Source organism: Squalius cephalus, assembly GCF_949319135.1.
Source record: "Squalius cephalus genome assembly, chromosome: 15".
In the NCBI taxonomy this organism is placed as follows: domain Eukaryota; kingdom Metazoa; phylum Chordata; class Actinopteri; order Cypriniformes; family Leuciscidae; genus Squalius; species Squalius cephalus.
This window is the reverse complement of record NC_137136.1, coordinates 3,625,727-3,650,787: the sequence shown is the minus strand read 5'-3', so window position 1 is coordinate 3,650,787 and position 25,061 is coordinate 3,625,727. Positions and strand designations below refer to the sequence as shown.

Here is a 25,061-nt window from a genome sequence, read left to right as displayed (position 1 = left end):
AAAACATCAACCAAGTTTAGTGTTTTGTTCTTCCCTCATATTTAAAATATTTTAAAAATAGAAAATATTTTCCTCATATATTAATGGTTTAAATTAAACTTGTAGGGACATTAAAAACAAACATCCACTTTTGCCCACTCCTGAATATAATTCCACACATTCTCCATTCATTACATCAATTCCTTTCAGATTCCTTGCATTCTATGTTCTATATGCATTCTAAAAACTTTTTTTGTGCAATGCTTTATATGCATTTTTCACAATCCATTGCATATTTTGCATGCATTCAACACATTCTCTTAATATTCATTCACATTCCAAAAATTCCACACGTTCTACTACAATATTCCATGCATTCAAAACATTCTCCTAATGCTATAAACATACTATAATCATTCAATGCAGATTCCACACTTTCTATATGCATTCTACTTAATTCTCATAAATGTTAAGTCGTGATGCAGGCGAGGTGTGTACTCACTGCATGGAGATGGTGGAGGGCATGGCAGAAGGCAGCTTGGATCCTCCTCCACTCTCCACCAGCTCGATGGCCTGCTTCATCTCCATCTTGTGGTAGAAGGCGATCAGCTGAGGTTCTTTGGAGCGCTCACCCGCTATCAGGCACTTCTTTATGTACTTCTTATTGAAACGGTTCAGTCTGGAAATGAGAAGGAAAAGGTGATGCTTTTGATATGATCGCTGGAGGGTTATTTTTATTTTTCTGCAGAAGTCCAGATAACAAACCCCTGCCTCCAGCATCATTAGTGGCACTGAACACTGAAACTGTGTCTGAAATCAATGTGGTAGAGACGGGCACACACACACACACCTTCAAATACTTAAAAAAAAATATATATATATTTTTGAGATATGTTTTTCAGAGAAGGAGAAGCACAAATAGTTTGATCCATTTTGCTCATATATGTGACCCTGGACCACAAAACCAGTCACATGGGTCGATTTTTTTAAATTGAGATGTATACATCATCTGAAAACTGAATAAATAAGCTTTCCATTGATGTATGGTTTGTTAGGGTAGGACAATATTTGAACATCTGGAATCTGAGGGTGCAAAAAATCGAAACACTGAGAAAATCTCCTTTAAAGTTGTTCATTTATGTTCACGATTGTGCTGCGTTCACTCACAAAAATAAATGTTTTATATATTTACGGTCGGAAATTTACAAAATATCTTCATGGAACATGATTTTTAGCATAAAAGAAAAATCTTGTGTGTGTGTGTGTGAATAAAATGGATCAAACTATTTGTGCTTCTCCTTCTCTGATCCCAAATTTGATCCTGAAACTCACTTTCTCTTCAGCAGCAACAACAGCACAGTATATAAGGATGAAAAGACTGAACTCGGACAAATATACTAAAAACATGTCTGATTTTAATGGCTAAACAATCACTGACGTTAGCCATTCAAAAACATGTCATATCTAAATTCTTCATCAAACACTAGATGTAGGAGTCATTATGATTTCATTTAGAATTCAAATAATCACTTAAAATCACCAAATTTGACTTTTTGAGTTTTATACGTACTTGTCTTTCCAGTGATGATGTCCATAATGTCCGCAGATATCCTCAATGCCAGTTAGCAGATGGTCCAAAAACTAAAGAGAAATGTACACGCTATTAAGTAAACATAAACGACAATATCTGTCAATAACGCTGAGATTATCAGTTAAATATCTAACAGAAGCTACAGCTGACTATGATGTTGACAATGAGCAATAAAGTGGACAGCAGAGAGGTTTCTGCCAATCACTTAAAGCATTAACGATGATGAGACGCCCATGCAAATGGGTGTTTCCATAGCAACAATCAGTTTTATGAGTGGTGAATAAATGGCAATTTGTGAGCAAAATGTTCTGTACTGAGTTTTGTGGAGTGGATCCAAGCTCATGTCTGGCGTACAAACAGCAACCTGCTCTTTCTGAAGAACATTCACATTAAACTCATGAGGATGGAGACTCTGTAAACATTCAAGTTCATATTTAACTTTATATATGAAGAGTTCAGATGCAAAAGCCTCTAAGTGCCATCTGAAATATTCTTCTAGAATGATCATTTTTATCAAGCTTGTATATTTAAGTTCAGTAATTTCACTTAAATGACAATGAATAGGTCATTTTCATTGCCATTTAAGTGAAATTACTGAATTTAAATATACAAGCTTGATAAAAATGATCATTCTAGAAGAAAATTCCAGATGGCACTTAGAGGCTTTTGCATCTGAACTCTTCATATATACAGTGCCCTCCACAATTAATGGCACCCCTGGTAAATATGATCAAAACTGGCTGTAAAAAATAAATCTGCATTGTTTATCCTTTTGATCTTTCATTCAAAAAATTTGCTAAATTCTAACCTTTCATTTAAGTAAAAGAATTGAATGTGGGGGGGGAAATCACATTATGAAATAAATGTTTTTCTCCAAAACACGTTGGCCACAATTATTGGCACCCTTTTATTAAATACTTTTTGCAATCTCCTTTTGACAAGATACCAGCTCTGAGTCTTCTCCTATAATGCCTGATGAGTTTGGAGAACACCTGACAAGAGATCAGAGACCATTCCTCCATACAGAATCTCTCCAGATCCTTCAGATTCCCAGATCCATGTTTGTGCTTCTTCTCTTCAGTTCAGCCCACTCATCAGGTCAGGGAACTGGGACGGTCATGGCAGAAGCTTCATTTTGTGCTCCGCAACAAATTTTTGTGTTGATTTTGATGTTTGTTTTGGATCGTTGTCCTGATGGAAGATCCAACCACGGCACATTATAAGATTTCTAGCAGAAGGCGTCAGGTTTTGATTTTTTATCTGTTGATATTTGATAGAATCCACGATGCCATGTATCTGAACAAGAAGTCCAGGACCTCCAGCAGAAAAATATGCCCACAACATTAACCCCCTGAGGTCGGCGGTATCGCCGGCGATACCAGCTCGCTTTTTTTTTATCAGTGTAAAAGAAACTCATAACTACTCTGTTGACTTTGATTTTCCATAGGAGTTTCATACATCAATCGATTCTGTTAAATGTGTATTATTTTTGTGTATACTCACAATAAAAACAAAGTGTTGTGCTTTTTGCCAAATAAAGAAAAATAAACGTGATGCGAGTTCTGCCTTCTCTCTGTCAGTGTAGTCCATTCTGAAACGCGTCCGAAAATGAACAATAACTCAGCGAATACTCAGTCAAACAGGCATACAGACACACAGGCATGAAGCTTTAATTCTCTTCTTTTAAATGAAGTAATTTATATAAAAAACAAATATTCTCATCTTGTGAAATCTGTATTAAAAGAGAGCGATTCCAGTCGAGCTCATTACAGCTGATTCAAATGTAATGTGACTCCGCCCACGGAGAGCGCACGCTATTCAAACGCAAATGGCTGAGGCAATCCACGCAAACCTGTGAACGCCCCCATATCAGCTCGAGAAACACAAGTTTATTCAGATCATTACTTGTTTACACCGTCTCGCAGCGCTGTGAGGAATAATAATAATGGAAAATGTCCCTCAGAAGTGCGGGTATATCGAGGAGCGAGCTGAGGAATACAGTAGTAAGTTGTTTTCCTTCTCACGTGAATCGGGTTTCTGTTTATGAATGAATGAACGGCAGAGATGCGCGCTGTTTACCACAGCTCGCAAAAGACAGTTTAAATTTAAATCGCGTGTGTGAATGAATGATGATGTTTTAGCAAACTGTATTGCTATACTGAGATGAGTAAAAATCGACTGAAATATGTTGAAATAAAATGTAGGCTATTTGTATAAGCAACGTATTAAACTGCAAATTAACAATTAACACAGGCGAAATATGAAAGACAACATTTTGTTGACTAGATTTGGGTACAGTTTTTACTGTAGAATATACTGTAAGATTACACTTGAATTGTTGTTGTAATTGTAACCTTTTTAATAAAAAAATATATTTACAAGGTAGATGTAAACAAACTATTAAAAGGAAAATATAATTTTTTTCTTTAAATAATTTGTATTGTGTTTTATTAGTAACAAATTTGGGGAGAGGATAAATATTCCAAAACTGAAAATACAGTATGAGAATTAACTGCACAATTACTAGACATGTTTACCTTGGATATAATACAATTTGCAAGCACAATGTGTAAAAAAAATAAAATAAAATAAAAATAAAAATTATATAAAATATTTGTGTATAAATATATACACATATATATATATATATATATATATATATATATATATATATGTGTGTGTGTGTGTGTGTGTGTGTGTGTGTGTGTGTGTGTATGCATATATATATATATATATATATATATATATATATATATATATATATATATATATATATATATATATATATATATATATATATATATATGTGTATGCATATATATATATATATATGTGTGTGTGTATATATATATATATGTGTGTGTGTGTGTGTGTGTGTGTGTGTGTGTGTGTGTATGAAGAGTTCAGATGCAAAAGCCTCTAAATGCCATCTGAAATTTTCTTCTAGAATGATCATTTTTATGAAGATTGTATATTTAAGTTAGCTATAGGTGACACACCTGAATGAATGGCTCATTAAGTATGCAGGGGCATTGTCTCATCGTTTACGCCCCATCCGCATATTGCCTTTCCAAACTAAAAGTGTTTTGCAAAACTTAAATCAATGTATCGTTTTATGTGAATGATTAGGCAGGATGATTTTCACTACTCTAGGCGACTACATCCATTAGTCAAAAGTCTTATTGACACATATTTAGTATGTGTTTTGTGGCCTTATTTCAGAAACTTTCATTTTTAGTTTTTTCAATAACCATGCATAAACATTATTCTCTCAAAAATGAAAACATGTACATACATGTGGCTCACATATCATGGTAGTCCTGTTTGTGCTAAATAGAGTGTAATTTTTTATTGCCATTGATATGTTTATAAGCAACTGAAAAAAGCACAAATGTCAGGGCATGTCAGAACATCTCAAGGACCCCAAAAACACCCCAGACCCCAGAGGGTTAAAGATCCAACGGTATATTAAAAAGTACACATGGTACTTTTTATCCTTGTGTGCACCAAACCCATCTAGCGTGTTTGCTGGCAAAAAGCTCTTTTTTTAGTCTCATCTGACCACAGAACCCTGTGCCGTCTGAAGTTCCAGTCGTGTCTGACAATTAAATTTGCTGGAGTTTGTTTTTGGATGAGCGAGGAGGATTTTTCTTGAAACCCTCCCAAACAACATGTGGGGATGTAGGGTATTTTTTTTAAATTTTTTTTTTTTAGGCTTTCTGACCCCAAGACTCAACTAATCTCTGCAATTCTCCATCTGTGATCCTTGAAGAGTCTTTGGCCACTCAAACTCTCCTCCTCGCCATGTATTAAGACAATATAGACACACGTCCTCTTCCTGGCAGATTCGTAACATCTTTAGTTGATTATAACTTCTTAATTATTGCCCTGATGGTTAAAATGGGGATTTTCAATTCTTTAGCTATTGTCTTACAGCCACTTTCTATTTTGTGATGGTCAATAATCTTTTGCTGCGCATCAGAACTATATTCTGTGGTTTTACTCATTGTGATGGATGATTAAGGGGATTTGGCCTTTGTGTTTCCTCATATTTAAACTCCTGTGAAACATGAAGTCATAGCTGGACAATTTCATGTTCCTAGTCACCCTGGTGTGCTAAAAAAGGTAAATATTAATGGGAATATACTTCAGAGATATTTTACTCGTAAAAAATTCTAGGGGTGCCAATAATTGTGGCCAACGTGTTTTGGAGAAAAACATTTATTTCATAATGTGATTTACCCCCCACTTTCAATTCTTTTACTTCAATGAAAGGTTAGAATTTTGCAAATTTTTTGAATGAAAGATCAAAAGGATAAACAATGCAGATTTATTTTTTACAGCCAGTTTTGATATTTACCAGGGGTGCCATTAATTGGAGGGCACTGTATATATATGCATATATGCATTTATTTGATAAAAAAATACCGTAAAAACTGTAATATTGTAAAATATTATTACAATTTAAATGAACTGGTTTCTGTTGTAATATATTGTAAAATGTAATGTATTCCTGTGATCAAAGCTGAATTTTCAGCATCATTACTCCAGTCTTTAGTGTCACATGATCCTTCAGAAATCATTCATTCTAATATGATGATTTGCTGCTAAAGAAACATTTCTGATTATTATTATCACAGTTGAGAATATAATTAACTATGTATATAATTCTTAATGCCGTTTCTCTTTAGATTCTCATGAATACATTTAACATTACTGTTTTACAGTCGATTTTTACTTCAATTTACTTTTTGAACCAGTATAAATAATAATGAGAATGCACTTCTGCATAATGGTTAAAAGAATGCGCTTAAATCTCATGAACATAATGTCACAATGCAAAAAAAAAAAAAAAAAAAAAAGTCAAAAAATTGGCTTTATTTTCTTTATGCATTTTTTTTTTATTTTTATATATGACCTGGAAATATTCTGGACTGATTTCTTGAGATTCATCTGGTCCCTTAAAATCTTCTGATTCCTGTCGTTCTAAAAATATCAAGCTGCATTTCTGTATGAAACTGTGACTTTATCAGCACACAACCAGCAGGTGGCGCTCACACACCTTAAGTAGTAGTACTGGATGTTCCACAAACCCAAACAAGTCAACAAAATAAGTCAATTATTATAATTGACTAAGAACAGAATTGTGTGAATATGTTTGGGACTGGCAGAATATTGAGACGGCATAAAATATTGGTGAATCACAGATGGAGGTAAACTCGAACCTGTGTGTGAATCTCCTCATTAATAGATCGCTTTGTTTCCTGTTTCTTCTTCACTGCCAGGAGGTCCACCAGAGGTCGAATGGTCATACCCTGAAAACACAAAGAGAGAGGAGGGGAAATTGATGCATGCTTACAGATGGTCCTATTTAAATGCAATGGATACAGCTCCATTCATCAATCTTTGAAGCGCAACCTGTGTGTGTGTGTGTCTATATATATATATATATAAAAAGGGATTTAAAAATTCTTGTTCCAATTCTGATGTGAAAAAATGTAAACCCTCCTGACCACTGAGGGAACTGCAAGTCATGACTAGGAACAGTTGCGTTTCCACACAGTGGGCGGGATCTCCTGTCCTTCAACACTGAGCTGTAAATCATAGCATGTCCTCAATTGTCCATAGCAAGATTTTTCAAACTATGCTGAGCAATCACGGAGGATAGAGGGCTGTGGCTGTGACTCTGACTGCAGCGTTCACTACATTGCAGTTGAGGGGTTTTCCTCAAGGTCAGATGCTGGCAGAGATCAGGATACACCGCATGCAGCAATAGCAAACGCACCGTCACATCGGACACTGCAAACACGGTCTCTCACCTTCCACTTCCTGTGAACAGCACAAACTCTGTGCAGACAGAGAGAAAAACAACAGACCGACAGCCATGTGCAATGGCACTAAATATTCCACATAAAATTGTATGAAAGTCACTGCATAAAATAAAAAAATAAAAAATAAAAAAAAAATAAAAAAATAAAATAAAATAAAATACAATAAAAAATAAAATAAAATAAAATAAAATAAAAAAATAAAATAAAAAAAAAATAAAAAAATAATAATAATAAAATAAATTAAAATAAAATAAAAACACAGATCTGTGCCCAAAAGGCAGTGGCTCCAAATGGTGCACCTAAAGTTGCATGAAAGTTACTGCAATAGACATCTGCATTGCATTGCAAAAATAAAATATTAAATATAAAATAAATAAATTAATTAAATAAAATGAGATGAGATGAGATAAAATAAAATAAAATAAAATAAAATAAAATAAAATAAAATGAGCTAAAATAATGGATAGCAGTATTGTCAGGTCTACACCTGAAGGCAGTGGCCCCAAATAGACATACCTAAAAGTGTATTTAATTCACTGCATTGCATTAAAATAAAGTAAATTAAAATACAGTTAAAAAATTATAACATGAAATCATAATGAAAAAAATAATACTGCATTAACTTTCTTAACAAGTTCTTTTATTAAGAAAGTTTTGTCTTTAATTTTAAAAAAGGCCTCAGTTTTATATTTGGATTATTTATATAAAATACTTCTTGGGGTCCATGAATATCTGACATCTGACTACAGAAAGACCACACATCACAACACAGACTTTCACAAACATCAAACACAAGCAGGACAACACAAACCTTGCAAACTGATACCGTGCCTTATGTCCTTGTTTAAAAACAGAACAGAGACACACCTTTTAAACCTGATACCACTTGATTTCAACACCAGAACAAAGACTAGAAGAGAAACATTCTTCCAGGAGCCTCAACAAAGGAGAGAAACTTCCTGAAACCTTCCAAGAATTCTCCAAAGTAAATCACCATTGGTACAGAGAAACCAAACACCCGGTTCTGTCTCTTGGTGACGCATTAAAACGTAAGGGATTTACTGTATCACACAAACACTCAACAGAAGATTAGAGCTGCGAAGCCATTCTCATTTTTAACCATGATGATGCATTGACACTAAAACACTCAAGATACACTAAAACAACTCCAATACATCAGCCCCTATCAACACACACACACACACACACACACACACACACACACACACACACACACACACACACACACATGTGTGCTGTACATAGAGTCTACGCCGGTCCTGCTCTTTCACAGCACTGCTTCCACTACAGCAGAAAGACTTGTGTTATGATATGAATCATTCAAAACATAAAGGAAGAGGGTTACTTTCACCACTGCCATTTTCAGCAGCTCATGCATATCTCAGGCCTTCAGGGCTCCCGCAGCTCCCTAAGAGCATCAGCTGAGGAGGAAAAGTGTTGAAACCGCAAAAAGCAAATAAAGATACGAGACCGTTCGATAATCCACCGCCCAATAAAACCCAATAGAGCGAAAGGCTGTTCAATAAACAAGTCAATTTCGTCTGTGTGTTAACCAACGGACAGGTCTGCATGAAGAAGTTCTTAAATAAAATTCCACACATTCAATGCATAATTTTTTTTTTACTAATTCAAACATTCATAATTTTGCTACCAAAAGACATAGTACACTCATTTACGTTTACCATTAAGATAATCATTCTATCCATTTCACAGAATTTCACTGATTACCATTTTCAAATTCATTCCGAATTCCAAAAATGTTTGCCTATTCAGTCAAATTTAGGATTTAGGATTCTGTAGATGTAATCATTCATCGTCTCACAATATCACATACATTTTTCTGTGCATTGCCTTTTTGTGTATATATATATATATATATGTGTGTGTGTGTGTGTGTGTGTGTGTGTGTGTGTGTGTGTGTGTGTGTGTGTGTGTGTGTGTGTGTTGCACAGAAAAAATTATGTATTATTGTGAGAAGATGAATGATTACATCTACAGAACCTTAGTCGTGATTAAGGATTTTTTTTTTTATTCTGCGTGTATATATGCATGTATGTATGCATGTATGTATGTATGTATGTATATATATATATATATATATATATATATATATATATATTAGGGGTGGAACGGTACACAGAAGTCACGGTTCGGTTCATACCTCGGTTCAGACATCACGGTTTGGTACGAGTTCGGTACAATGGAGGGAAAAGCAAAACAAAAATGCAGAAGCCTTTTTTCTTTATTGTGCATGTCTCAGGCTGTACCACCTAGTGTCATACAGTCTCTCCCCTGAGCTAGCTGCAACAGCCTGCCCTTAAGTGTGTAAAGTAAGATGTAAACAAAATAAGACAATCAGCTATAAAACTGGAAATAAAGCATCTCTTATTTATGTGCGGACGCACGAGCGCGAGGGTGCGCGCGGCAAAAATGTCGTCATTGCGGTGTGGGCGGTCGTGCGCGTTGGGTGCGCAAGGCCACATTTCGCGTGGCAGTGTGCAGTGCACGGCTTTTTAGCGCGCACGGCTCCGCATCCGAAGACGCACGACTTCGAGCCGAATCTGGTCTAGCATGTACATCTCACAGCACCGGCACCCAGTTCTTGCGTCTAAATTAGTTGCTTACATTAACAAAATGAACCTACAATAGCAGACATAAGCCCTTTAAATAAAAATAAATGGCCATGTTTTATAAAAAGGTTCACAAAACTAAATAAAAATGTTTAGAAATTATGTAAGATAACGTTAATTTAGTTGTAGGTTACGTTCTCATATCCATTTTTTTTCTAATGTCACAAGGAATAATCTGGTTTACTGCTTTACACGATTCTTTTGTAGTGTGGTTTTGGTGTACTAAAGTGTTGTTGTACTAAAATAAACATTCACGAGTGTACCTTACTTCTCACCGCTGATTCCTGATGGTTTAGAGGACAATTACACCGAGTCGCACCCTGTCGTTTCAAAGAATAGTACACCGGCGAGCGCAAAGTAAATGCCTCGTCGATTTGGGGAGGCGCACGTGCGGTCGGCGGAGGCTCGCGCTGCGGAGGCAGGCGAAAGTATAAACAAACCTATCTTAAGGCGGGGCTACAGATTAGGTGTCCCTAAAGAACCCGCATATCTAACAGTAGTTCTGCATTACATTAATTAATTTGCACGCGAGTTTTATTTATTTTTATACCGTGTATTCTCCGTGTAAATTCATGCACCGAACCGTGACGCCCGTACCGATTCGGTTCAATACGAATACATGTACCGTTCCACCCCTAATATATATATATATATATATATGTATATGTATATGTATATGTATGTATATATATGCATATATGTATATATATAAATAATGTGTGCTGATGCTGTGTGACCCAATGCCATATCCCATATCAAAAACATACCAATATGCTTTAAGTACTGGAAGAAGAGCAGAGTTCGTACTGCTGGACACTGACCTGCACAAATACAGTGAAGAAGATGACAGTGATGATGGCAGTGAGGAACATGTTTCTCTTGGGGAAGTGATCTATGTCGAGCAGGTAGACCAGGGAGAAGGCGATCGCTCCTCTCAGTCCACCGTAAGCTACAATAAACTGGTCCTTATTGGTGAGTTTCACAATACGGAACTTGTTGATCACGAAGGTCAAGCCGATTACACCTATGAATGAAGCAAAACGTTTCATTAAACAAGCACTAAAAAGTGTGCCAACATTCACATCCTTAGGGCATAAATCAAATACAGAACTGTTTCTTTAATTAGGCAAACAGTAATAATTAGGAAAGTGGTAATAACATTAATTAAAATCAAAGGAGTTTATTAAAATTAGTTCAGAACTACTTAAAGACGATGGACCTTCACTGAACCCATGACGCAAACACACAATCACAAGCACACCCCAGATACTGGTGTAAGACATACTACATATGAGCTGTGAGTTACACTATATGGTGAAACCTAGTGAATAATTGCTGTTAAATCCATTTCAGGAGGTCACGCTAACCAGGGCTTGACATTAACACACACCAACACACCAAATGCGGGTGGATTTCAACAGTGGTGTTTAACGCAGACACTCCTACCAGCCACTTTAGCGGGTTGAAATTTATATATAATATAGCTTATACATTTTTCAATTGTAATCTTTTAAAAAGGCATCTGAAATAATAAAAAAGTGCTATTTTTGTTGACAAAAATATAGATTTTTTGATACTGAAATATCTTTAACACTTCCAATACTGATTTTCCAGCAGAATAGATACAGAATAACAGCTGTTCTTACTCTCTCTAATCTCTCCGACAGCGAGTGACACAAAAACCCGCAATAGTCAAGTCAAGTATATTTGTATAGCGCTTTTCACAATACAGATTGTATCAAAGCAGCTTCACAGTATTAAATTAAAATAATACAACAAGGTTTGTTTCTAGTGGAATTTATTGATTGATAAAATTAAAATTAAATATCCCCAAAATATCCCCAACTGAGCAAGCCAAAGGCAACAGTGGCAAGGAACCAAAAAACTCCATCAAGTGACCTAATGGTGATCAAGTGACCTAATGGTGTTATATTCAAGTAACAGCAATATTGTTGCTGTTACTTGAATTTCGCCCAGGGATTGCGCGTATTGCACATAATTTGACTCATTCCTGCAGATTTTATGCTCACACCCAAAGTGTACGCACATAAAGCCGCCTCTCAGAACTAAATTAATTTCTTATTTCTTATCTAAAATGCATGTGTAACAGAACAATGGATCCGTGCGACAGGTCTTAAAGTGACAGCAGCCTAATATGCCTGCTATATGGCATATATATGGCAGTTTCCCCCCATGGTATCAATGTCAAAATTGTGACCAGTGAAACTGCTGAGTGTCTAGTAACTTTGGAAAACCTCTAGCCATAGTGGCTTGAGAGCAAAAAAGTTAATGTCAAGCCCTGACGCTAACTGTGGTCCCTTTACTCACCCAGAACACGAGCCACCAGCGAGAGAATGACAGTCATGACGACGAAGGTCCAGTTCCAGTGGTGCGGCCCGGCCACTGTCGACACTCCCAAGAAGATAAAGATGAGCGTGTCGCTCACGCTGCTCCACATCTTCAAGAAGTACTTGATGGTGGTGTGGGATTTATGGGATATGTTGGCCTCCACGTAGGGACGCGTGACGGCACCACATGCGATTAGCCTGGAAACAGAAGATTCGCAGTAACAGAAGTTACTGATCGGATCGGTTAAACCAGCACAGCTTGAAAGGCATTTTGGACAGCCAGTTCGGGCTGGGCGATAGGGTCAAAAAGATGATCACACTATTTTTTCCCCCCATTTCATTCAGTTTTGATATTTATCACAATATTCATTTCATACCATTAATGGAGAATGAAATGCATCCTCGAGAATGAATGTAAATATAACTTGTTTGTTTACAAGTAAACTCTACAGAGTGAGCTACTTTTTATTTTAGGGCCTCAAATTTGAAAAATTAAAAATGTTCAGAAATGTTGTGTTTCTCACCCTAACCCTAATAAATTCATAAAACCTACAATTAAATCACTTAATTAACAATTTAACCAATCTTGTCATCAATTGGAAATAACAACAATAAGAATTCATTTACAACAAAACATTGCACTTTAGACTAGGTTTCTCCTGGTCTGTGGCGGAATTGTTTTCTAAACCTGCAAAATAGCACCAGGGAACGTTTGCGCCGGAACACGTCCTTGAAAGTGAACATCTCAAATACCCTAATTTAGCTTGACATGTGAGAATCTAATTGCACCAACAGGCAACCGACAGGTCATGACAACTTACAATTAGCTGAACTGACTCAGTTTTATATGAAAGTGTATATGAAAACTACATTATTATGGAGGTGTGATTCAATGGCTAACTATCGCCACCTGCTAAATGCATGACCTGCTATGATACGTTAGTTAAAGTGAACCGGGTCATGTGACCTGACCTGACCTCTGATTGGGATCACATTATCAGGGTTCATAATTTTAAGCTCTGTGCTAAGTGAGGCGGCTCCTCCTCCTCTGCCATTTGTTCCTCTTTTAAAATGGAAACTCTGTGACAACACTTCCTGTGACCGCACTGAGGCGTGCATTTAGGAGTAATGTTTTGCATAATAGGATATTTCACAGCTCAAAAACAAAAGAAATGTGCTTTTCAATAAGAGCAATACGCCATTCAAGGCTATATGGTGTCCTCATGTCTTATATGATTTTTCATTTTCATTTTTAAACAAGGGGTGAAAAGTACCCTTTTTAGTCATGTCAAAGCAAATGCATAAATACATAATAATAATAAACTTTATTTTACAAAGCGCCTTTAAAAACAGCTTCTCAAAGCGCTGTACACAAAATAAGCAATGCATAGCTCAAGTAATAAAAGAAACATCAACAAAGCTAGTTAAAAAAAAATGTCTTAAGTCTACCTTTAAAAATTTCAACAGTCTGGGCTTCCCGAAGTTCAAAAGGCAGAGTTTGAAGAGAAAGCCCTGTCACCCATTGATCTTAGAAACTCCAGCTAAAAGGGTGTTAAAGTAAGCCTATGTTAAATCATGTTATGTGTTATGTATATTGTGTTGCATCTGTTATCTCGAATGCCCAAGATGAATTTCTCCGTTAGGAGACAATAAAGGCTAATCAAATCAAAGTAATCTATCCGAGAGATGACAAAGATATTTATCAGCTTTTCAGCTACAGAGAAATTTAGCATAGGACGCAATCTTGCTATATTTCTGAGGTGAAAAAAGGATGATATAACTTTGTACTGTACTGTACAAAAGAATCAAATAAAAGACTAGTATAAAAAAAAAACTCCAAGGTTCCTCGCTTTACTTTGACTATTGATGGCTCTTTCTTGGAGACTCAAAGAAAGAGAACCAGCTTTGGAAATTTGATGACGGGAACCATAACTCAGAACATTGAGAAATGATTACTCATCCATGTTTTTAGCTTAGAAATACAGCCGGAGAGAAAACCAACGTCGGGGTGTTCACCAGATTTTGAGAGTATATAAATCGGCGTATAATCAGCATAAAAGTGATAATGGAGGCCAAGCGAGTAGTGACAAATAAATACTAAAGAGCAGAGGGCCCAAGACTGAGCCCTGGGGAACACCAGTGAAAACCGAGCTAATCTCAGACCTGAAACCACCCATGGAAACAAACTGAGAACGGTCAGTGTAATAGGATTTAAACCACTTCGAAGCTGTCCCTGAAACACCAAAATCTTGTTCAAGGCGGATGAGTAATAGATCATTAAACACAAATGAGAGGCAACAACACACAAGTACTTTTTTGCCAAGAACGGAAAATTAAGAGTTAAGTCGAAAATTATTAAAATGATCCAGGGCAAAATATCAAATATCAAAGTCCTGTAGTTTAAAGAGTAGATAATGACACAAGAAATGCAAATGTTATTCTCAGATATATAGACAGATATGCAAGTCACTTTGGATAAAAGCATCTGCCAAATAGACCATTTGGGTGTTTGTAAACAGCGAAGTGTTTTGTGTTGATCTGGTGGCCGAAAATGACAGTTCTGTCTCATAATTCTATTTTTTTTTTTTAAATAAATGCACCAAGACTGCATTTATTTGATCAAAAATACAGTAACAAGTGTAATATTGTGAAATATAATTACAATTTCAAACGGTTTTCTATGTGAATATATTGTAAAATGTCATTTATTCCTGTGATGCAAAGCTGAATTTTCAGCATCATTACTCCAGTCTTCAGTGTCACATGATCCTTCAGAAATCATTCCAATATGCGGATTTGCTGCTCAAGAAATAATTATCAATGTTGAAAAAAGATGTTAATATTTTTGTAAAAAAAAAAAAAAAATCAGGATTGTTTGATGAATAGAAAGTTCAAAAGATCAGCATTATGAAATAGAAATCTTTGTCTTTAATGTCAGTTTAAAGCATCCTTGCTGAACAAAAGTATTTATTTATTTCAAAAGGAAAATATATATATATATAAAAAAATTTTGAACAGTTAAATAATTATTAACTATACTGCCCAGCCCTAGTCAAAACTATCCATTTTAAATCGTTTTGTTGAAATAGGTGGAACGGTTTTGATAACCTTGAGACACATTGTGAATTACTGCTCTGTTTCCAGGCCTGTCAGAGCCTCAGACTCTTTTTATCATCCACCAGGTCATAATATCCGAGATTCGTCTTCAGCACCGGAGTATTGACCGAGCTCTGACAGCCTTTTACTAACGAGCCTCGGAGACACAGTGAATCCAAAAGCCTTTAGACTATATATCAAGTGTCAATGACAAGCTGTTAAATCACTGGATGCTTTCAAATTGGAGAAATATCAGTTCTGACCTGTTTCATCTGGCCCTGTTTATTGATTTTATCATTTAGTCAGAAACAGAAAAAGCTCTTGTGCAATTCAGTCTCCTGCAAAAGGCACCTGACGCTTATAACTAAATTTAAATATTAAAGAAATTAAATGCTTAAATCAACAAGAAATATTAAAATTAATGCATATCCCTGATGCATTATGCATGAATAATCTGTACATGTTATTTCAAATAAAAATGTCCTTGTCATTTTCCCACAAATAATAACTTCACAGTAATAAAAAGGAAAATAAATGTATTAATTTAGCAAAATTCTTCAATTATATCATACATTCACCTGTATTTATGTGTATCAGCCACTGATATTTATAGGCTGGTTTAATTTAAACCATTGGCATTTCAGATATAGCATGAAAAGGCCGATATAACAATCCGATAATTTATTAATTAGGCACTAAGTTGTATATATGTATCATTATATATCAGAGACTGAGGGAACGCTGGCGCGTTTTGGCTGCCGCTCCTCTCTCTCCCGTTTTGTTTGTCTGTTTCTAAATATTAGACAACGGTTTTGGAGCATTTGAGCACTTGAAGTTTGAAGAAGTTTGAAGATTGTATAACCTTTCGAACTATTGAACCACGATGTGCGTTTTAGTTTCACCTGTTGGCCTATTGTTCCTAATTTTAAACGTCTGTTGCTGGAACAAACTTTCCTGGTGCCCTCCTCTGGATCTACACTTCTGCGAGGTTGCTATTGGTGTGGATTCCTCCCGCATGGCGCTAAGGTACACTGTTTGCCAACTGTTGAAATTGAAAAGGAACTTTTATTTAGCACATGATACCTATGCTAACTGTGATGATGTTGGAATACTTCGGCGTAAGCGCTACTTACATCGCTCCTCAAGGCGCAGTGTTATATGTTCCTCATCTAATGCCGTTTCCTATCCAACATTTCTTCGTAAACATCAAAGGTCGGTGTATAAACCTGTTGGGATTAACAATAACAACTTGACTGTGCTAACATACAAAGAGCATTCACGGGAGGTTTCGGAGTCCCCGTGCCTGTTGAAATCTGCTATTTTTAATGCTCGCTCTGTCAACAATAAAGCGGTGGCTTTATCTGACATCATTCTGGAAGAAAATCTTGACTTTTTAAGTATAGTCGAAACATGGCACAAACATTCGGACGGTCTTCTTTTTAATGAACTCACTCCTCCGTGTTATGGGTTATTAGATCTCCCGCGATCTACTGGCAGAGGTGGTGGCATTATTGTTCTGTACAATCAGAAATTCAATTTAAGACCCGTTGCTGTTCCACTGTTCTCTTCATTTGAATGTCTTGTTTTAACTGTTTCTGAGTGTTATTCAACTGCCATAACTACAGTCTACCGGCCTCCTAAAGCAAACAAAGACTTTCTATCTGAGTTTGCGGATCTGTTGTCGCATCTGTGCCTTAAATTTGAGAGAACTCTTTTTTTGGGGGATTTTAATATCCAGACATATTAATATCTTTTTTGGACAAAAAAGACTCTGCATTAACAAAAGACTTCTTGTCCTTGCTGGAGTGCTTTGGTTTAAATAAATTTGTTGACTGTATTACACTTAACAAAGGTCATATTTTAGATCTAGTGATATCAAATGGGTCTTTTGTGTCTGGGATGTCTGCTACTGATTTAGGATTGTCTGATCATCTGGCAATCTTTTTTGATATGCATATACCTGTTGCTAACACTGCCTCCTCTCGTATTTTGACTTATCAGAAGTGGAGATCAGTTGATCCTTCTGACTTCTCTGTTTTTATTGACTCTTCATTAAGTTGTTTTACTCCATCTGACCCTCTGGAGAAAAGGGTTTCTATGTTAAATTCAGCTCTCCTATCTGGCCTGGATTTATTTGCTCCTCAGAAGTCACGCTCTGTTTCATTCGTACGTCCCGCTCCTTGGTATAATGAGGACTTGCGTATGATGAAAACATCTTGTCGCAGAGTGGAGCGTAGGTGGCGTATCTCAGGTCTGACCGTCCATTATCAAATGTGGAAAGATTGCTTACAAGCATATAAGGCTGGAATTGTGTCTGCCAGATCTGACTATTTTTCTAAAATGATTGATGACAATCAGGGTAATTCTAGACAACTTTTTAATTCAATTAACAAATTGTTGAATCATAAAACTGTCTCTCATGTTACTGCTTCTGATCATCTCTGTAATAAGTTTCTGGATTTTTTTGTCACCAAAGTTGAAAATGTTCGTAGAGATTTTTGTACTTCTACTTTACTGTCTTCTACTGCTGTTTATATTCCTTCTTATTCTGGTACTAAGTTGTCTAAATTCTGTACAATAGACTCATATTCTCTTTTAGCAGAGGTTTCAAAAATGAAAGCAGCCACTTCTTTACTAGATCCCATACCATTTGGTCTGTTTAAATCATGTTTTGCTTCTTTGTGTCCCTTTGTTCTGAGCATTATAAATGACTCTCTGTGTACTGGGGTTGTACCAACAACGTTTAAAACCGCTGCAATTACCCCAGTGCCAAAAAAGTCAAATATTGACTATGAGAACTTCACTAATTTCCGTCCCATATCTAATCTCCCTTTTTTTGCTAAACTTTTGGAACGAGTGGTTGCTTCTCAGTTGATTTCTCATTTAACTCAGAACAATCTCTTTGAGCCTCTGCAATCAGGCTTTCGTAAATTACATAGTACAGAAACAGCTCTGGTTAGGGTCACCAATGACCTGTTAATCGCCTCAGATTCTGGCTGTCTTTCAGTTTTGATCCTACTTGATCTCAGTGCCGCTTTTGACACTGTTGATCACTCAATTTTAATTACTCGTCTTGAAACTGTTTTTGGGGTTTCAAATACTGCTCTTAATTGGTTTAAGTCCTACCTTTTTGATCGGAAGCAGTTCGCTGCCATGGGTGGATTTAGATCTGAGGTTAATGTTGTGCAGTCTGGCGTCCCCCAGGGGTCAATTTTGGGCCCTCTTCTTTTTAATATTTATGTCTATCCTCTTGGCCAGCTTTTGAGATCTCTTGGTCTAAAATTTCACTTCTATGCAGATGATACCCAGCTCTATATTCATTTTAGACCTAATGAAATTGTGCCTGTTAATTTTCTTTCTGAGTGTATTTCTAAGATGAAGGAATGGATGACGGATAATTTTCTTTGTCTTAACAGTGAAAAGACTGAGATTATGCTTGTTGGTTCACCATACCATCTACGCAAATCAGAGCCGGTTGTTCTAACTCTTGATGGCTCAAATGTGGAGTTTCAAACAAAATTGAGGAATCTAGGAGTAATTTTTGATGCCAATTTAACGTTTGAGCCACATGTTTTGAATACTGTTAAAATTTCATTCTTCCATCTTAGAAATATTGCCAGATTGCGTCCAATGCAATCGTTTACTGTTGCTGAGAGATTGATAAACACTTTTGTGTTCTCCCGTATTGATTACTGTAATGCCTTGTTAGCTGGCGTGTCAAAAGCTACCTTAAACAGAATGCAGGTTTTACAAAATTCAGCTGCCAGAATCCTTACTAGAACTAATATACATGATCATATTACTCCCGTTTTGGAGTCTTTGCACTGGCTTCCCATTAGGTTTAGGGTGGACTTCAAAATTCTGATGCTTACTTACAAGGCACTGCATGGTTTAGCACCTCAATACTTGACCGAGCTTTTAACTCCATATACTCCAAAACGTGATCTTCGTTCTTCGGAATCTGGTCTTTTAACTGTTCCCTCAACTCGTTTAAAATCAATGGGAGACAGGGCTTTTTCTTCATTAGCTCCAAAACTTTGGAATTCTCTACCGATTGAGATTTGGCAAGCTAAATCTTTTGGTATTTTCAAATCACAGCTTAAAACTCATTTTTTTAGGTTTGCTTTTAATTGATTTATTGTCTTTTATGTTTATTTTACAGTGTATTATGTCTCTTTGTGTGCTGTATCTTCTTTCTTCTTTGTTTTAATTGTTTCTGTACAGCGCTTTGAGATGTACGTTTAAAGGCGCTATAGAAAATAAAGGTTATTATTAAATTATTATTATTAATAGCTGTATGTAGTTGTTTGTCTGTTGCATACCATTTTTTTTTCTGGTTAAAGCTACACTGTGTGATTTTTACCCCCATCTAGCGGTGAAATTGTATATGACTACCCAGTGAAAATTAGTTTCTGTTCCTCTCAATTCCGAGGGCGTTTAAACTCCTACGGTGGCCGTATTATTCCAAGATTAACATGGCTTCCAGTTATCACTTCGTCCATGACAATAATAAACAATACGTCTAAAATGAATAAAACTACAGGACAGATGTCAGGAGGTAAACGTCACCCTTGGAATCGGCTATCCCAGCATAATCAGATTAGGCTAACGTTACAATGTGTACAAAGTAAAAGCAATTAAAAATAACAAAAATTTACAGTGTCCTTTTTTTTATATAGCTTAAAAAATTGCGCCTTTAAAACTATTCATCACCTGTGATCCGTTGCAGCACAGATTTATGTTACAAGGTAAACAATACTTTTTCACCATTGACGCGAGGATGAAGTCATACTAGAGGTCGTTCTGGCGTTATGCACAACCATGCTATGGTTAGACAAGCAACTATAAAACTTCGAATTTACACAAATTAATTACAACAGGCTGAATTACCTGTCGAGAAGAAAGCAGGCAACCTCGGCGTCCGTTTTAAAATCTTTTCTCCTCATGAGCTCTTTCCATCTGGGGAAAGTTACTCCAATATTGACTATGGTCTTGCTGATTTGTATGTCGCGTTGACGTTTTAATTCTCTCTTTCAAATGTGAGTACGCACGCACACACGCACACACACACACACTATCTTTCAAATCTGCCGGCACTCGCGAGCTCGCGAGTAATCTCCCCTCGCATTCGTCTCTGTGTCACTGAGTGAAAAACGCAAAAGGCGAAGCTTGAATTTACAGGCATGTCCCTCTTTGGCTAATGTAGTTTCAAGATGGAGGGGCAACATGGCGACCGGCATTCGAACCCCTCACCCGTATGTACTTTCAATGGCAGATTATAAACTTAAGAGAATACTTTATTACTTGAAAGAAGTAAATATATATTAATGAGCACATATATTTTTGAAAGAACTAAGTGTTTTTTGCTAAGAATCAACTAAAAAAGTTACACAGTGTAGCTTTAAGATAATTAAACACTTGCCAAAAAAAAAAAAAAAGTTTGTCAGCATATATAGTTTGATAGCAAAAATAATATCTGAAGATTGTCATGTTTTGTTTTATTTTCTTACTATGTGCCTCTCTCTTATAATGTTGGGCTGCTAAATGTTAAATGGATACACAAGTTTTGATGACACAGCAATAAACTAGCTTGTATACCTCAATGCATGCGTTTTTGAACTTCGCTAATCTATTAGCTTTGCTAATCTTTATCTAGTAATCAATTTTAACGATAAAAGTTCAAATAAGTAAGCAAAATAGCGTTAAAATCCTATCAGTGCATCCCTAGTCATTATTCAGCTCAATTTAGTAAAATGTAGATTCAAGTTAGTTAATCAGTTGTGAAAAACTCAATTCAACAATAAAGCAGCTCTACAGAAGACAGTGAGTGGTCTCTTACGCCATGATGCCGGACAGATGGAACACCTCCGCGGACAGGTAAGCCATGTAGCTGTAGACGAAGACAAACAGGGGCTCGATGACACGGGTGTGCGAGGTGAACCGTGACGTGAAGGCCGCCAGGATGCCGTAGATGGCGCCCACCACGATACCACCCAACGACACCACCAGGAAACACACGACACCCAGGAACACATCGGTGACAGTGACCGTACCCACACTGGAGTACTCCTCAAACAGATGATACAGCACCTACAGAGAAGAAGAAGAACGACGGGAAGTGTGCATCAGAAATGAACAATTCATCAGAACCACAGGTGAGTGAGTGTAGTAGAGCTGCCCTCGACTAAAGATCTTTCTAGTCGACAAGTAGTCGTTCATTTAAGCGATTAGTCGACTAATCAGGTGTTTATCTTAATAAGCCATAAATCATAATAATGAGTCTTTAAAGGGATAGTTCGGCCAAAAATTATATTAAACCCATGATTTACTCACCCTCAAGCCGTTCAAGATGCATATGTCAATCATTCTGGCTTCCGGTAACGGTCGACGTGCATTCACGGGAGATGGATGCCGGCGTATGACGTAGGATGTAGCGTAGGAAGCGTCGTGAGGTAGAACGAAGTAAAGCTAAATCAAACGCTACGTCCTACGTCGGCATCCATCTCCCATGAACGCGCGTCGACCATTACCGGAAGCCAGTTATTTTCATTTATAAAGTTTTAAATATGTATATTTTTACGACAAAACCGCACGGATTACCCTCAGAAGGCCTTCGTTTATCCCCCTGGAGCCGGATGGATTACTTTTGTGAAGGATGCATGCACATTTTTGGGACTTGAAGGAATGGACCCCATAACTTGACATCATAACCACTGAAAGATCTAAGACATTTTCTAAAATAACTGAAAATGTGTTCGTCTGAAAAATGATTGACATCTCGAACGGCTTGAGGGTGGGTAGCCTAAATCATGGTTTTAATATAATTTTTGGCCGAACTATCCCTTTAATTGCCTATATACAGAGTTCCCACACCTTGGTTAAAGGAACACGGCGACTTTTTGGGACTTTAGCTTATTCACCGTATCCCCCAGAGTTACATAAGTCCATACATACCCTTCTCATCTCCGTGCGTGCCGTAACTCTGTCTGACGCACCCACCGCTAGCCTAGCTTAGCACAAAGACTGGAGGTAAACGGCTCCAGCTAGCATACTGCTCCCAATAAGTGACAAAATAATGCCAACATTTTCCTATTTACATGTTGTGATTTGTATAGTCACAACGTGTACAAATAACAAGGTCACATGAGACACAGCCATCTTCTAACCGTATACATACTGGGAACTATATTCTCAGAAGGCGAAGCACTGCTACTTCTGCGGAGTGATTTACTCCAACTCTGAGCGAAGACTTGTATGGACTGTATGGACTTATGTAACTCTGGGGGATACGGTGAATAAGCTAAAGTCCCAAAAAGTCGGCGTGTTCCTTTAACTTCAAACTCAAGGACGTTCCAGGTCCAATACCCTCAAATTCAAGGACTTAATGTGGGGACTTAATTCAAGGACTCAAAAACTCATTGTGTTACCTTGTAAGATGCATTGTTACAGTTTTCATGTGTCAAACACAACTATACAAAAAAGAAGTTCCATAAAACTGAAGGATATTTGGTACATCCTATACTGTATTCTAAAATGATCTGATATTAACTTTTGCATGGATTTCTTTTTAAAGGAGCTTAGGCTCATGTAACCAGAAGTTTTGTATATGAATATGCTTTTAAGTTTTTCTTGCCTCATGGGTTTACATTATCTTAAAGCAAAGCAATTAAACATTACATTAAATAAAATATTTGGGGCAAATTTGAATTGGGTCATTTAAAAGTAGACAATTCAAGCTTTCTATAGATATATTTCTAATGTCTGTGAGGCAAGTATACGAGTATTTATTGCTCAGTGTTAAAGGGGTGATGAACTGAGAAATCTAATTTTCCTTGAGCTTTTGACATATAAGAGGTCATCATACTATAAGAATATCCTGTAAGTTTCAGAACTGAAAACTTCCTTGTTAGTCCAATAAAAGCTTTTATTGACACCAGGCACAGCGAACGACAGGTTTTTCAAAGTGGGGATCTCTGACATCAAAGGGTATCAAACCCCGCCTCCACAGAAGATGATCAACGCCTACTTCAACACTGCCTGTTCAGCCCCGCCCACCGATTCGCACATTACGAGAAGCTCATTATAATATGCAAAACTGTTATCCAATCATAGCAGTGGGTGTTTACTTCCAAGTCTTCAATGTGGCACGCCCATAAAAAAAAAAGAGCTAGGCTCAAAACCAGGGTAGAAAATAGCCTATTATAAACCAAGCGAACGTCATAAGTTGACCTCAGACAACAATATAAAAAAATATATAAAAAAGCCAGTTCATGACCCCTTTTAACTAACTGTAAACTAACTATTCAATTAACTATTTAGTGACCTTATGGTAAAGTGCTCCCATTTAGTTAGATAGATAGCCATTAGTTAGTACGATAGTTGTCAGTTAGTTTAATACTTTTGCCGTGATTGTACAGGCTTCTTGCTTAAAATAAGAATATCTGCAAACATCCACATTTAGTATTTCTTAGCTGAGCTACACAGCATCAGACTCCTTATGAAATAAATTCAATAGTATCAGTAATTCTTTCAATAAACATTGGTTAACCGCTTCCCAGCTGAGATGTGAAGAACTGGACAATCGCCTGAAATCATGTTTGACTACTTCACCGTCTAAGTGTCATTTGTTCAATAGACCACTTGAGACAGAAGCTCATTCAAAGCATGAGGTCAAATCGTTGAGGAAAAACAGTTGAGGTAATGGAAACAAGATGCCTTCTCAAAAGCGCTCGATCACCTGATAAATTGAGCTGTGAGAGTGAACAAATGTGCAGTGGATTCTCACAGACAGTGAAGGACTGGAACGATCTCATATATCATCCAGAGACAACTGGCTGACCGATATGCATTTACAATAGCTGATAGGAGGGTGCCTAATAGATTGGTGCAGGAATGGCGTATTTTTGTAGGCAAACCCGGAAGTTAGCATCACCCTGGTTCCCTCGACAAAACCCTAATAGGTTATTTCCATTGGCTTTTGGATTATTGTAGAAAATAATGTCTGTGAATAAAAAAGCTTATGATTCTTACATATTTTGTTAATCGTTAATCTTCACACTGCAAAAAAACTTACTTCGCATTTTTGTCTGGTTTCCAGTCCAAATATCTAAACATTCTTAAATCAAGATGCATTTACTAGATAAGTAAAATTAGATATTATGTCTTGTTTTCCGGAGGAATTAATCAAAATTAATTGAGTTTTTGCTTAAATCAAGATAAATTATCTGTCAATGGGGTGAGAAAAATAATCTTAATTCAAACAGAAATAAGATTATTTTTCTTACCCCATGGACAGATAATTTTGCTTGTTTTAAGCAAAAACTCACTTAATTTTGTTTTATTTCCCCAGAAAACAAGACATAATATCTTATGGCATTTTACTACTTTAGTAAATACATCTTGATTTAAGAATCTTTTTGATATTTGGACTGGAAATAAGACAAAAATACTAAGTAAGAAAGTGCAGTGCACAAATGAACACAACTTTTATTAATTTTGAAGCGTAAATATAATCGTCAGGAGTCGAAAGCTAAACGTGGGCTGTAAACGTACTACACCATGGTCA

General features: G+C 36.6%; 1 protein-coding gene across 1 annotated transcript in view; it reads right to left on the bottom strand.

Annotated features, from left to right (window-relative positions):
- Positions 1–25,061, bottom strand: part of slc9a1a (solute carrier family 9 member A1a) — a 45,826-nt gene that overhangs the window by 2,954 nt on the left and 17,811 nt on the right. Inside the window, exons 3-8 of the mRNA XM_079894654.1 lie at positions 21,336–21,586; positions 12,381–12,598; positions 10,874–11,076; positions 6,796–6,885; positions 1,550–1,620; positions 482–658 (exon numbers count right to left, since the gene is read on the bottom strand). Of these exons, the coding sequence (XP_079750780.1) occupies positions 482–658; positions 1,550–1,620; positions 6,796–6,885; positions 10,874–11,076; positions 12,381–12,598; positions 21,336–21,586 (1,010 nt within the window). The remainder of the gene's footprint in view (positions 1–481; positions 659–1,549; positions 1,621–6,795; positions 6,886–10,873; positions 11,077–12,380; positions 12,599–21,335; positions 21,587–25,061) is intronic.